The sequence below is a fragment of the Odocoileus virginianus genome, chromosome 11 (assembly GCF_023699985.2).
Source record: "Odocoileus virginianus isolate 20LAN1187 ecotype Illinois chromosome 11, Ovbor_1.2, whole genome shotgun sequence".
Classification (NCBI taxonomy): domain Eukaryota; kingdom Metazoa; phylum Chordata; class Mammalia; order Artiodactyla; family Cervidae; genus Odocoileus; species Odocoileus virginianus.
Window position 1 is genome coordinate 26644013 of NC_069684.1, and position 14531 is coordinate 26658543.

At 44.2% G+C, this 14531-nt stretch overlaps 2 protein-coding genes across 6 annotated transcripts in view; one reads left to right on the plus strand and one right to left on the minus strand.

The window, feature by feature from the left end:
- The window catches only part of KAZN (kazrin, periplakin interacting protein), a 1309273-nt gene that overhangs the window by 805920 nt on the left and 488822 nt on the right, over positions 1-14531 (plus strand). The gene's annotated exons all lie outside the window — the stretch shown is intronic.
- On the minus strand, positions 2116-3021 carry LOC110139849 (high mobility group protein B3). The gene has a single exon (XM_070474081.1). It carries the CDS (start codon positions 2988-2990, stop codon positions 2385-2387), a length of 606 nt encoding a protein of 201 aa, XP_070330182.1. The 5' UTR covers positions 2991-3021; the 3' UTR covers positions 2116-2384.

Sequence of the window (14531 nt, forward strand, 5' to 3'; positions counted from 1 at the left end):
CAGTGATTTAAGCTGATTTGTTCAAGATTGTTGAGTTGGTCATTGAGCCAAGTTCTCCTGTTTCTCCCACTGTAAGATCCCACTGTTACTACACAGTGGTGACAGAGGGCGGCTCCAGAACGTTTGATGGGGTGAGATCTGACCTTGCCTTGACCTTTATCTCCCTTTTAAAAATATTTATTTGTTTGCTTTTGATTGTGCTGGGTCTTCATTGCTGTGTGCAGATTTTCTCTAGTTACGGCGAGCAGGGACTGCTCTCCAGTTGTGGTGCACAGGCTTCTCATCGTGGTGGGTTCTCTTGTTGCACAGCGTGGGCTCTAGGGCGTGCAGGCTGCAGTGGTTGCAACTCACAGGCTTAGTTGCCCCATGGCATGTGGGATCTTCCCAGACCTGGGATCAAACCCGTGTCCCTTTATTGACAGGCAGATTCTTAACCACTAGATCATGAGGGAAGTCCTGGCCACTCCCTCTTGAGCACGGGCCCTCTGTCTTTTAAGTCCTGGATAGTGACACCATCTCTCATACTCTGTGCTTCCACGTCCAGTGTCCTTCCATGGTGAAAGGACAATCAGTTTTACAGATTTAGTCTTATTTTTTTACATTGAGTTCTTTCATCATCTCCGTGGGGAGTTACAACCATTTGATTTCGCTTTTAATGACCTATCTTCTTCAGGCCGTAGCTTGGACTTTCTCTACTTCTAGCCTCCCTTAAAGCCTTCCCTGGCGGCTCAGCAGTAAAGAATCCACCTGCAATGTGGGAGACCTGGGTTCAATCCCTGTGTCGGGAAGATCCCTTGGAGAAGGGCATGGCAACCCACTTCAGTATTCTTGCCAGGAGAATCCCCATGGACAGAGGAGCCTGGCGGGCTACAGTCCATGGGGTCTCAAAGAGTCGGACACGACTGAGTGACTAAGCACAGCACACAGCCCCCCTTAACGAAGTTCAGTTCAGTTCAGTCGCTCAGTCGTGTCCGACTCTTTGCGACCCCATGAATCGCAACACGCCAGGCCTCCCTGTCCATCACAAACTCCTGGAGTTTACTCAAACTCATGCCCATGGACTTGGTGATGCCATCCAGCCATCTCATCCTCTGTCATCCCCTTCTCCTTCTGCCCCCAATCCCTCCCAGCATCAGGGTCTTTTCCAACGAGTCAACTCTTCGCATGAGGTGGCCAAAGTATCGGAGTTTCAGCCTCAGCATCAGTCCTTCCAATGAACACCCAGGACTGATCTCCTTTAGGATGGACTGGTTGGATCTCCTTGCAGTCCAAGAGACTCTCAAGAGTCTTCTTCAACAATGGTGTTGAAAGCATCAATTCTTCAGTGCTCAGCTTTCTTCACAGTCCAACTATTACATCCATACATGACCACTGGAAAAACTATAGCCTTGACCAGATGGACCTTTGTTGACAAAGGCATGCCTCTGCTTTTTAATATGCTATCTAGGTTGGTCATAACTTTCCTTCCAAGAAGTAAGCGTCTTCTATTTTTTTATTTTTTTTTTAAACGTAATACTGTTTATTTAACTTCAAAAACATTTCAACATTCTAAACATACAAAAAAAAATAACAGAACATTGCAGATCGTGTTTAGTACAGAAGGTTCTTGAACTTTCACTGGTGCAGTGGCTCTTGGCTTTGCTGACAATGAACAGTTCTACAGTTTTTTAAAAAAAAAAAAAAAAAACAACAGTTTAAAACTACCGCACTTCAACTAAAAAGGATCCAAAACACTTCTCATGCCTGCTGACCCCCCTCCCCTTTCCACAGCTAAGAATGGCAGCGGAATGCTATGTTGCTATGTACAAAAACAAGACAACCTGAAGCTAAATGGATGCCCACTGCAGTATCCACAGGTCCAGCCCCGCAGTGCACGCCCTGAGCTATGGCCCCTCCGGAAGGCATTGCCCCCACACAGCCTCCACACCAAGCAAGGAGCATCAAGAGTGTGTCTCGGTTGCTTTGTTCTTTTTACAAACTATAGATATGTACAGTTGAGAACTCGGGATTTCTAGCCAATGACCATAGAATTAACACACCACCTTACAAATTAAAAAAAAAAATGCCAGAAACATCTTTAAATGCCTTGTCACACCAACAGCAAAGTGCACAGAGTGAGGAGAACACGAGAGCCTTTTCATTTTAAAAATGTTTGGAAATATGTACAACTTTGATACAGTTTCCAGGTGCTCCAGACACCCATGGCCACTTAATGTAAACCACTTACAACGCTAGAGCACGTGGAGAGACTAAGATATGATCATGAGCCAATCGGGTGATTAAACCTAATGAGGGCAACAGACACGTCTTGGGTGAGAGGTGTGTCAATCAAGGTGCTCCCTACTCTAAGGTATTCACAAGGAGACAGATCAACAGTTTTTTTTTTATTCATCCTCTTCCTCCTCCTCCTCCTCCTCGTCCTCCTCCTCCTCCTCTTCATCTTCCTCTTCCACCTTTTTCCGGGCAACTTTAGCAGGACCCTTGGCGCCATCAAACTTCCCTTTAGACTTATAGTCTGCAACATCCTTCTCATACTTCTCCTTCAGCTTTGCTGCCTTGTTGATGTATGGCTGCTTCTCACTGTCACTTAAGTTATTCCACATCTCGCCCAGTTTCTTCGCCACATCTCCAATAGAGATGCCAGGGTTTGTAGACTTGATCTTGGGACGGAATTCAGAGCAAAATAGGAAAAATCCAGACGGTGGTCTCTTGGGGGCATTAGGGTCCTTCTTTTTCTTGCCTCCCTTAGCTGGTCCATAATCCTTCATTTCCCGATCATAGCGCACTTTATCCGCCTTTGCCATCTCATCAAATTTCGACTTCTCTTTCCCGGACATGGTCTTCCACCTCTCAGAGCATTTCTTGGAAAATTCAGCAAAATTGACAGGGACCTCTGGGTTTTTCTTCTTATGTTCCTCTCTGCACGTCTGCACAAAGAAGGCATAAGCAGACATCTTGCCCTTTGGTTTTTTGGGATCACCTTTAGCCATCTTGACTGTATTGTTCGCTAGTCTGGGCAGCGCAGGGAAGTAAGAGTCTTTTAATTTCATGGCTGCAGTCACCATCTGCAATGATTTTGGAGCCTAAAAAAATAAAGTCTGACACTGTTTCCACTGTCTCCCCATCTATTGCCCATGAAATGATGGGACCAGATGCCATGATCTTAGTTTTCTGAATGTTAAGCTTTAAGCCAACTTTTTCACTCTCTTCTTTCACTTTCATCAAGAGGCTTTTAGTTCCTCTTCACTTTCTGCCATAAGGGTGGTGTCATCTGCATATCTGAGGTTATTGATATTTCTCCCAGCAATCTTGATTCCAGCTTATGCCTCCTCCAGCCTAGCATTTCTCATGATGTAGTCTGCATATAAGTTAAATAAGCAGGGTGACAATATACAGCCTTGACGTACTCCTTTTCCTATTTGGAACCAGTCTGTTGTTCCATGTCCAGTTCTAACTGTTGCTTCCTGACCTGCATACAGGTTTCTGAAGAGGCAGGTCAGGTGGTCTGGTATTCCCATCTCCTTCAGAATTTTCCACAGTTTATTGTGATCCACATAGTCGAAGGCTTTGGTGTAGTCAATAAAGCAGAAATAGATGTTTTTCTGGAACTCTTTTGCTTTTTTGATGATCCAGCGGATATTGGCAATTTGATCTCTGGTTCCTCTGCCTTTTCTAAAACCAGCTTGCACAGCTGGAAGTTCTCAGTTCGCGTATTGCTGAAGCCTGGCGTGGAGAATTTTGAGCATTACTTTACTAGTGTGTGAGATGAGTGCAATTGTGCAGTAGTTTGAGCATTCTTTGGGATTGCCTTTCTTTGGGATTGGAATGAAAACTGACCTTTTCCAGTCCTGTGGCCACTGCTGAGTTTTCCAAACTTGCTGGCATATTGAGTGCAGCACTTTCACAGTATCATCTTTCAGGATTTGAAATAGCTCAACTGGAATTCCATCACATCCACTAACTTTGTTCGTAGTGATGCTTTCTAAGGCCCACTTGATTCCACATTCCAGGATGTCTGGCTCCAGGTGAGTGATCACACCATTGTGATTATCTGGGTCATGAAGATCTTTTTTGTACAGTCTTTCTGTGTATTCTTGCCACCTCTTCTTAATATCTTCTGCTTCTGTTAGGTCCATACCATTTCTGTCCTTTATTGAGCTTAGGGACCTGTAAACCAGAGCAGATTGGCACCAGGGGAATCTCCTACTTGTCTTAATCAGTTGGATCCGGGAATGACTCCCACATTGAGGACAGTTTTTTGCACCTGACACGACTACTGTTTAGAATTTTTGCATATGGGAAGCACATCTGTGAGGGGACCTGTGGCCTTAGCACATGGGTGTGTGTTCTCTCCAAGTGTTCGGGGCAGGATGTAGCCATCACAGGAAATCTGCCTAATTTCTTTCTCTTCACTGTCCCTTCAGGGTGATGCTGTGAAATCTTCAGGGTCTCTTTTGTCAGAGTCTTTGAATGAACAACTAACCAAAGCACGTTGGTTTAAATTCTCCACCTGCTGGTTGTGTAGGTGCGTGTCCTTACTTCTGCTGTGGCTGTAACTACCGGGTAGTTGGGGGAACCTCCTGATGCTCCAAGTTCACGCCTGGATCTTGTCCTCAGATCAGTGGAATTTCATCCACAGACCAAAGTCCAACAGTGTGACAGAAAACTCAGGGGAAATTAGAATGGGGTCTTTTGCTGTGCACCTGAGGAGAAGATCAGCCCGGAGCCTCTGAAGCTCAGCAGACAGCCCACTGTGGTTAACTGACACCTAAGCAGCTAATGCAATGGCTGGGAGTATGATCTCTGTTTCATTTCAATGTGATGAGGAACAGTCACTACAGGCTTCCCAAACCTCTGACAGCAAAATGGAAATAATATACATTTGAACTTCATTTGAAGATCTATTTATAGTAGGCTCTAGAAAAGCAGAAAGTATTTTTAAGGATCAAAATGTTTTGGTACTTTTAAGTTTTAGATTTGTATTAGCATTAAACACTTAGGATTCCCACCTCTGCCAAGAGATAATATTGCACAGGACATGAAAAAATGCACTTCCTGATTCTGCTCAGAGTTCACTTCATTGCCTGCTCTTGTGGCTTGAATGATAGAGCTAGGATTGTTGTTGCTGTTCAGTTGCTAAGCTGAGTCTGACTCTTTAAGACCCCATGGACTGCAGCACACCAGGCTCCTCTATCCTCCACTATCTCTCGGAGTTTGCTCAAGTTCATGTCCATTGAGTCAGTGATGCTATCCAACCATCTCATCCTCTGTCACTCTCTTCTTCTTTTGTCTTCAGTCTTTCCCATTATCAGAGTCTTTTCAGATGAGTTGGCTGTTCACATCAGGTGGCCAAAGTATTGGAGCTTCAGCTTCAGCATCAGTCCTTCCAGTGAACATTCAGGGTTGGTTTCCTCTGGGATTGACTGGTTTGATCTTGCAATCCAGGGGACTCCCAAGAGTACTCTCCAGCACCACAATTTGAAAGCATCAATTCTTAGGTGCTCAGTCTTTTCTATGGTCCAATTCTCACATCCATATATGACCACTGGAAAAAACATAGTTTAGGCTCTGCAGACCTTTGCAAAGTGATATTTTTGCTTTTTTAATACATTGTCTAGGTTTGTCATAGCTTTCCTTCCAGGAAGCAAGCTTCTAATTTCATGGCTGCAGTCACCAGCCTCAGTGATTTTAGAGCCCAAGAAAACTAAATTTATCACTGCTTCTACTGTTTCACCTTCTACTTGCCTTGAGTGATGGGACCAGATGCTATGATCTTAGTTTTTGAACGTTGAGTTTTAAGTCAGCTTTTTCACACTCATCAAGAGGCTCTTTAGTTCCTCTTCGCTTTCTGCCATTAGAATGATATCATCTGCATATCTGAGGTTGTTGACATCTCTCCCAGCAATCTTGATTCCAGTTTGTGACTCATCCAATCCAACATTTCATATGATGTATTCTGCATATAAGTTAAATAAGCAAGGTGACAATATCTAGGATAGGAGCTAGTAAGCTTTTTCTGTCAAGGGCCAGGTAGTAAATATTATAGTCTTTGCGGAATGAAGAATATCTATTATAATTCCTCAGACCTGCTGCTGTAATGTGAAAGCAGTCATAGATAATAGGCAAATTAATGGGTGTGGTTGTGTTGCAATAAAACTTTATTTACAAAAGCAGGCACCCTTTGGGCTCTAGTTTGTCAGCCTCTTGAACTTGTAGTTCTCTTCCATGTGCCTTCTGATCCATTTATATCCAGCACCTTTACAGTGCTTAGCATACACAAGGAGCTTAATAATGATTGATTAAGCTAGCAAGTTAGATGTGAGCAATAAAACCACTAGATTACAGGGCTAAAGGAGCAGAAACAAAAAGTTAATTACTAGGGGTGTAACAGTTAATGGCCAAGAGAAAGAAACATTTGTTAGCAGCTTCATGGTTAGAGGTGAAGTCACTTGTGTTTAGTCATCATCACAGACCTTAAAAGAACCATGAAGAGACAAAGAACCACCAGTTACAGTGAGATACAGGGCAAGACACTTGACATCTGAGCCTCAGTTTCCTTATTTATGAAATGAGATCATTTCCATCTTCAGTATAATATAGCAGATATATGGGCTTGTACTGTGTTAAGTCACTTCAGTCGTACCCAACTCTTTGCAACCCCATGGGCTGTAGCCCACCATGGGACTCTGTCCATGGGATTCTCCCGGCAAGAATACTGGAGTGGATTGCCTGTTTCATTCTCCAGGGGAACTTCCCAGCCCAGGGCTTGAACCCGAGTCTCTTATGTCTCCTACATTGGCAGGCAGATTCTTTACCACTAGCGCTACCTGGGAAGCCCATGTGGGCTTAAAGGCGTGAAACAGATCTGATCCAAGTCCTGGAGATATAACAGATTGTGGGACATTACAGCTCTCGGTTTTCACCTCTGTGACAAGAGGCTGATAATTTCTCCTTTAGGGAGTGATTAGAATGGTTTAGTGCAGAGTTTCTCAGCACTGTTGACATTCTGAGCCAGAAAATTCTTTGCTGTGTGGGTTGATTTTTCAGCATCCCTAGTCTCTATATCGGGCTTCCCTGGTGACTCAGTGGTAAAAGAATCCACTTGTGATGCAGGGGATGTGGGTTTGATCCCTGGGTGGGGAAGATCCCCTAGAAGAAGAAATGCTAACCCACTTCAGTATTCTTGCTGAGAAAATCCCATGGACAGGCAGGCTACAGTCCATAGAGTCACAAAGAGTTGGACATTACGAGTGACTGAACATGCACCCACTGGTCTCCATCACTGGATGCTGGTAGTACCCCTATAATGTGATAACCAAAAAAGTCTTTAGACGTTGCCCAGTGTGTTTTTTCCTGGGGAAAATTACTCCCTGAGTTAATAGAATAACACATAGTGCACCTGGCATGAAGCTTGGTGGACTTCGGGGTTCAATAGATAGAACTCTTCGTTATTAATAGCATATTGAACTCTGAATTCTCCTCCCTTTGAATGAAATTCTCTTCCTTTCTTCAGTCGATTTCTCTCCCACAAAGGCAAGACTGGATGTTTTTTCTAGATCCCAGGTCTTTCTCTTGATATTTCTGTGTTTCTTAGAGATCTTTCTCCTGGAAGGAGCCAGGCTTCCTATGATGCCCTGCTGAGTATGCTTTCCAGCCCTTTAAACACATGTGTACCTAGACTTGTATTGGAGGTCATGGTCAGAATTCATAAATGGTTCATATGAGAAATCATAGGGATATTTGCAACATAAATGAACAGGGACGGTTAAGGACTGAAAGTCTTAACTCATAAAGGCTGGCAGGCTGAGGTAGTGGGTGTTGTTCAGAGAAAACAGATAATGTACCTCAAACTAATATCGACAAAATCATCACTTCTCTCATGAGCATGTGTGCTTCTAACATTATGCAGGGGCCAGTTTTTAGTGGTTTAAACTTTAGCCAGGATGGCTATTCAGTTTACATCTGGATTTAATGTTTTGTCATCCATATTCCCAGTGGTGCAGTGGTTCCTTCCCAGTTTTCACATATACTCTCTTTAATGCTGGAGAGAGAGAGAGAGTGGTGGGGCATTTTCAGTGAATTCTGGCCCCTACATATTAGTGTTGTATTTTTTGCCTATCTCTCTGAGAAAATACATAAATGCAAAAGACTGTGTTGAATTCAGCAGCATTATCAAGTGTTGCTTCTTCTGCATTTGCATGCATTTGAAAGATAATGGTACATATATGCAATAAAAATGATTCATTCTGACCACAGGCAGCACATTGGAGACATGTGGATTTGGGACTTCCTGTAAGTCACTCTCTCCGGCCACACAGAGTCTCTGTGGCCCATAGCTTGAGAACTGCAGTTATAGAATCCATCTGCTGGACATGTGTGTTCAGCCCTGTGCAATGCCATTCTCAGCAATGCTATGTGCAGTTAGGTGTTTTTGGTAAGCGTCTTGAAAAATTTTGCCCCAGGCCTTTGAGTCTTCTGATTTTAAGGTATTCTTCCATTCCTCAAACTCTGCCTCACTGTGACACAAACAGATAAATATGATTTGGGCCCTAGGCTTTAAGAAAACTCTTCTTTATTTAGATAAACATTTCTATAGTGACTTTCTGGTATGAATATTGGAAAGTACCAGTTATAGTCAGAATAACAGAACTGGCCCTAAACTAGATTTCAGGCAATATGATTTGATTGGCCAACTGCCATCGCTAACTAGCGTCATCCTGCCCCATCTCCAGCTAATTCCTAAAACCCCTCAAGCATGTGATCCATCATATCATTTTCTCATTTATGCCAGTACTGGATAATGGCCTAATCTCTCCAGCAGCATTCAGGTTTATTAGAGAAGATGGCATTTACAAAATCATTTCACGGTTCCACTGCAAACACCCTAAACTAGTAGGCATCCTCTCATTATAAACCTTCCTTTTAACAATGGTTTATTACCTGCAGTTAAAATCACCTGGAAGACCCAGTAAATGGTTTTCATTTCTTTTCTTTTGTATTTGGTTAATATTTAGCTGGTGGGTCACCTGGGACTTATGAAGGAACATTTGAGAGAGTCAAGTTTCCAGTTAGAGAAGGCCAACCTTGCTAGGGATGAGAGCTGTCCAGAGGGACGTGGTCATCACTAGAGCCTAGATGACCATCTGCCAGGCCTGTTGGAAAAGCTACTCCCACACTGGGTTTAGAAGTTCCAGAGAAGGGAGTTCCTTTGTGGTCCAGTGGTTAAGACTCTCCACTTCCACTTCAGGGGGCCCCGGGTTTGATCCTTGGTTGGGGAAACTAAGATAACAACATGTCAAGGCAAAAAAAAAGAAAAAAGAAAGAAAGAAAGAGTTTCAGAGAAAAAATAGACTGAATAACAAATGTGATCGTCCCTTTCTTCTGTTTTGCATTCAGATGGGCCATTGAAGACAAGTTTAGCGGCAACAGTATGCTGTCATCTGGGTATAATGCAGAGATAGTTGAGAGACAGTAATGACTAGGAAAGGGCCTCACTGGCTTTCACTGTAATGACTTGTTTAAACAAACCAAGATGCAGACACAGGTAAGTTCAGAGTTTATAGCGTGGGACAGAAATCTCGAGTCCATCGCCTGGATGCATATCCTATTCTTCTAACACATATTAGCTGTGTGTGGTGGGCAAGCTGCTTTACAGCCTAGCCCTCAGTTTGCTCCTGGGGATAACACTAACCTCAACACCCCAGAGCCTCAAGATCACAGGAGAGGGTGCATCAGAGAGCCTAGCACACCATTTGGCTCTTGCCTTGTCCTCCAGAACATGGCACGTGATTGCGTGCGGTAAATGTGCGTAGGTGTACGGCCTCCCAGCAGGCCCCAGGGTGGGTCTGAGCTGTGCTGTGTTTGCTCAGTTAGCATCCGCGAGGCACGCTTTCTGATTGATGAAGCCTGGTGCTGGGCACTGGGGTACTAGGATGTGTAAGGTGCTCACCTTTTGCTGGAAGCCCGAGGAGGAGACAGCAATGGGGGAAAGACCGAACAGACAACAAAGAGGACTCGATGCTAACCCTAACTGTACCTGAGACTAAGACGTAACAGAAAGGGAAGCTCCAGACTCTGCCCTGATTTGTAAAGCCGACTCTCTGAGTAGAGACCAGGGTCCAGCACTCCCACCTCCATCATGACTTGAGAGAGGCTTTCTGGGAAGCTGTGCTGGGGCTGGGGCACTGGCTCAGTCCAAATGAGCCCGTTGGAGGAGACCTGGCTGAAGGTCCTCCTGTTTCTGAGTTTCCACATCTTGTGACCTTTAACAGTATCCCAAAGTCAATCAGATTCACCTTAAAGAACAGCATAGATTATTTATTTGGAGAATATTGTCTTTCCTGGCTTAAGCAGAGATAATATAAGCCTGTGGCTCTGTCGTAGCCCTGTTGAGGAGAGAGCCTCAAAACCTGGGATGGAAAGAAGGTGGTCGTACCAGAGAAAGCCCTCTTGTGGGTTATGGAATCACAGAATGTGTCTGCTGTCCTGGAAGGGAGGTTGAGGACCTCATCAGGGCTTTGTTTTGCAGTTGGACAGACGGAGGCCAGAAAGCGCAGTGAGCTGACTGAGGCCACATAGCGCTTTGTAGCAGAGCCCAGGCTAGACTGGTGGTGGTGTCCTCCTGTCCAATACCTGGCCCCGTGACTCCACAGTCTCCTCATGCAGTGTCTACACGAATGCACAGTCCATGCTGCAGCTCCCAGCAAAACCCCTTATGTACCATAAACACTTCCTGTCTCTGCCCTGGAAGGACTCACAGTCTGAACCAGGCAAGTGGGAAACAGAGGAGCCCTCTGGTATGGGGTCTGTAGTTTAGTCTTATTTTCCAGTGAGTATAGACGAGAATGATTTAAGAAAAAAAGAAAAAGAAAAGCATAAGCCAGATGCCCAAATTAAAACACTAAATTTTCTTGGAGTTTATGTGCTCCAAGCAATGTAAATAAAGGTGAGGGCTGGGCCCCTCTGTCCATTAATCAGCTTCAGTCACAGGCTCACTCCTCTGGTTTGTTTAGGGATTTCAGCCCATCACCCACACCTCTTGGCATTTCTGAGATACAAGGGGGAGGGTTCCATTTGTCATCCTGATTGTCCTCCCCTGGGTTCCTTGGAGTGGTAATCTCAGTGTTGCCTTTTGCATGAAATATTAAGTTCAGGGATAGAACCAGGGCATTTCAATGCAGGCAGGATACACTTGGGAAGGCTGGTTTTCTGCCCCTGTGGCTTCATTTGCATTATTTTGCTCCCACCCATTTGTAATATAGTGGTGGGTGTCCATCAAATAGCTATTAACTCTTCAGCCAGCTCCTCAGAGGGCTCTTGGAGCTGCCTCTTACAAGTTCAGGGAATAAGATGGCTCATACCTTCGGGCATTCCATTGGTGTCAGGAACCACTGTGGATGTTAGAACTTCCCGTTTTGCTTCTCTTTAGTCTCTCAAGGACACCGCAAGACAACAGCCTTGTTTGTATGACTACATTCCTTCAACTGGACCCAGATTCCTGGTTTAACCACCAAATCCACTACCTCCTAGCATGTCATCTTGTTGGTTCACATAACATTTATGTAACAGGGCTGATAATAGTTTTACCTTATAGGATTTTTATAAAGATTAAGTGGGTTCATATAAGTGAAGCCCTGTGTTAAGTACTTGGCACATATGTGCTAAGGATTCCATAAATATCGCTGTGAGTTTTTAAAACTATGGCACAAAGTCTCTCCCACTGAAGACCTTTAGGACCAAAGAGCGACTTCTTTTGAAAGCAACAACAGAAATCATTTAAGGAGGGGCCAGTTTAAGTAGGAATCTTGGCATATCAAGTACAAATCCCAGGGTTTCTGAAGGCTTAATGTCCTCATTTATTCTGTGGTTTGATCTATGAGGTTTCCCATTTGGTGGTGGCAGAAGGGACTCCCTGAGTGCCCGCTGCTCTCTGTGCTCCGCTTACATATGCACGACTGAAGTCTTATCTACGACAGCTCGTGCATCATCCTCCCCAGGAGAGGGAGCCCCACTGACTGGCTCACAGACCCTCAGTTAAATTCTGCGTAATTTTTTTCTCTTATAGCTTGCCTGCTGATATTTCAAGCTCTTGTTATGAAGCAAAGAAAGTCATTAAGTGCTGAGAGGTGGCAGCTGAGTCTACCCCTGTCTTGAGCTACCACTGTCTTCTCTCTCGTTGGTCAGTTTTACTTGGGCTACATGATTGGATTTGTAAGGTGGATGGCCCATGTCCATGAAAACATGATGGAATGTTGCCTCGCCATGACCTAGTGAGGATTTGACACAGGAAGTCCTTGATCCCCTTCTGCCTTCATTTGGTTGCATGACTGACAAATCACTTTCATGTTTGAGCCCCATTTTCCCCATCAGTAAAGTGAGAGGAACAGAGCAGTTGGATCATTAACTTCCTTTAACATGTACCTTTCTTGGGCACGTGCTGGTGTGCAGGTCCTGTGCTGGGCAGAGGGAAGAGGATGACAAAGGGGATAATAATGACACTAGTGTTTACTGGATGCTTGGGAGGGACAAGACGCTGTTCTCACAGCTGTCTGTGTATTTCTGTGTTTAATCCTCACATCAAACATTATTATTAGCCCTCTTTTTACCAATGAAGTGACTGAGGCACAAAGTGGTTAAATAATGTGCCCATGCTCACACAGCTCAGTGGTAAAGAATCTACTCGCCAATGCAGGAGACCTGGGTTTGATCCCTGGGTTGGGAAGATCCCCTGGAGAAGGGAATGGCTACCCACTCCAGTGTTCTTGCCTGGAGAATCTCATGGACGGGGGAACCTGGCAGGCTACAGTCCTTGGAGTCACAAAGAGTTCGACATGACTGAGCGACTAACATTTTTTCCCTTTCACACAGCAGGTAGAATTATGATATGAATGGTGGCCCAGTGACTCCAAAGCCTATATTTTCAACCAGCACTAAGTGCTCCATTCTTGTCTGAAACCATACATTATGATGAGTAATATACTCTGTGATGAGTACCATGATAGTGGTACCTGCAGGGTATGTAAAAGTGTCGACAGGGGATACTTCTCTGAGGAGCTCAGTGGCAGGCATCCCAGGAGGCTGTGCTTGAGTTGAGTCCTGAAGGACAAGTGGCTCTTCTCTTTGCACAGAAAGTATGGAGGGGAAGGGTGAAGCTCTGGGCAGGGCTTCCTTAAGGATGAAAGATGCGGCAGGGTGACGCATGGCTCGGCAGGGAGCAGCCACACTCCAGGCCTGGGTGTGATGGGAAAAGTAAGTAGTGGGAGTTGAGAGAGACCAAAAGTGTGTAAGTGGAGAGGCTAGATTTGGAAGGTTCTTGTAAACCAAGATAAGGAATCTGGATTTTACCCAGGTACAATGAGAAAGGCATTAAATCATTTTTTTATTGTGATAAAATACACATAGCCCATAGTTTATTATTTCAGCCATTTAAAAGTGTGCAGTTTAATGGTATTAAGTACATTGACAGTGTTGTGTAATCATCACCACTATCTAGTTCCAGAACTTTCTAATCCAACTTGAAAAGATACTCTGTGCTCCATTAAGTAGACACTCACCTTACCTCCCCCTTAGCTCATGGCAAACACCTGTCTGCTTTCTGTCTCTGTGGATTTGCCTTTTCTGATCACTTCCTATAAATAGAAACATGAAACACATGACCTTTTGTGCTGAGCATATTTCACTTAGCATCCTGTTTTCACGATTCACTCACAATGTGGCATATGTCAGAATTTTATTCCTTTTGGTGCCAAATAGTATTGTTTGTATATACATTGAAAGGACTGTTGCTGAAACCAAAGCTCCAATACTTTGGCCACCAGATGCAAAGAGCTGACTCGTCGGAAAAGACCCTGATGCTTTAAGTCAGGTTGGATGGAAAGATTGAAGGCAAAAGGAAAAGGAGGTGGCAGAGGATGAACTGATTAAATGGCATCACTGACTCAATGGACATGAATTTCAGCAAACTCTAGGCGACAGTGAAGAACAGGGGAGCCTGGCGTGCTGCAGTCCATGGGGTCACAAAGAGTTGGACACAACTTAGCGACTGAACAGTAACAACAAATGCCACATTTTATTTGACCATCCATCCTTTGATGGACATTTGAGTTGTTTTTACTTTTTGGCTATTGCAAATAGTGCCATTAAATTATTTTAAGTTTTGGCCTCAGCTCAGCTCCTCAGATCAATTTACTGTAACCCTTACCCCATTAAGTGTCAGTTTGCCCATCTGTATTATGGTAAGATCTACATATATATGCATATGTCTATATTTGTATGTGTATGCTTTTCCAAAAGTCTGCCATCTGCCTCTCTCTAAATTATAAGTGTCTGGGAAAATTAGATAACTTTGAAATTCTTGGAAGCTCCAAAAATTCTATTTAAATTGAAAGTTTCCTCAGGCGTAAAATGGGGCTGATAAGAGCACCCACTTCTGAGAGTTGCTGAGGTTATTAAATGTGTGCATTTATGGAAGGCATGGATAACAGTGTGCAGCATAGCAGAAGCACCCAGTGAATGTTGGTTGTGATCATTAC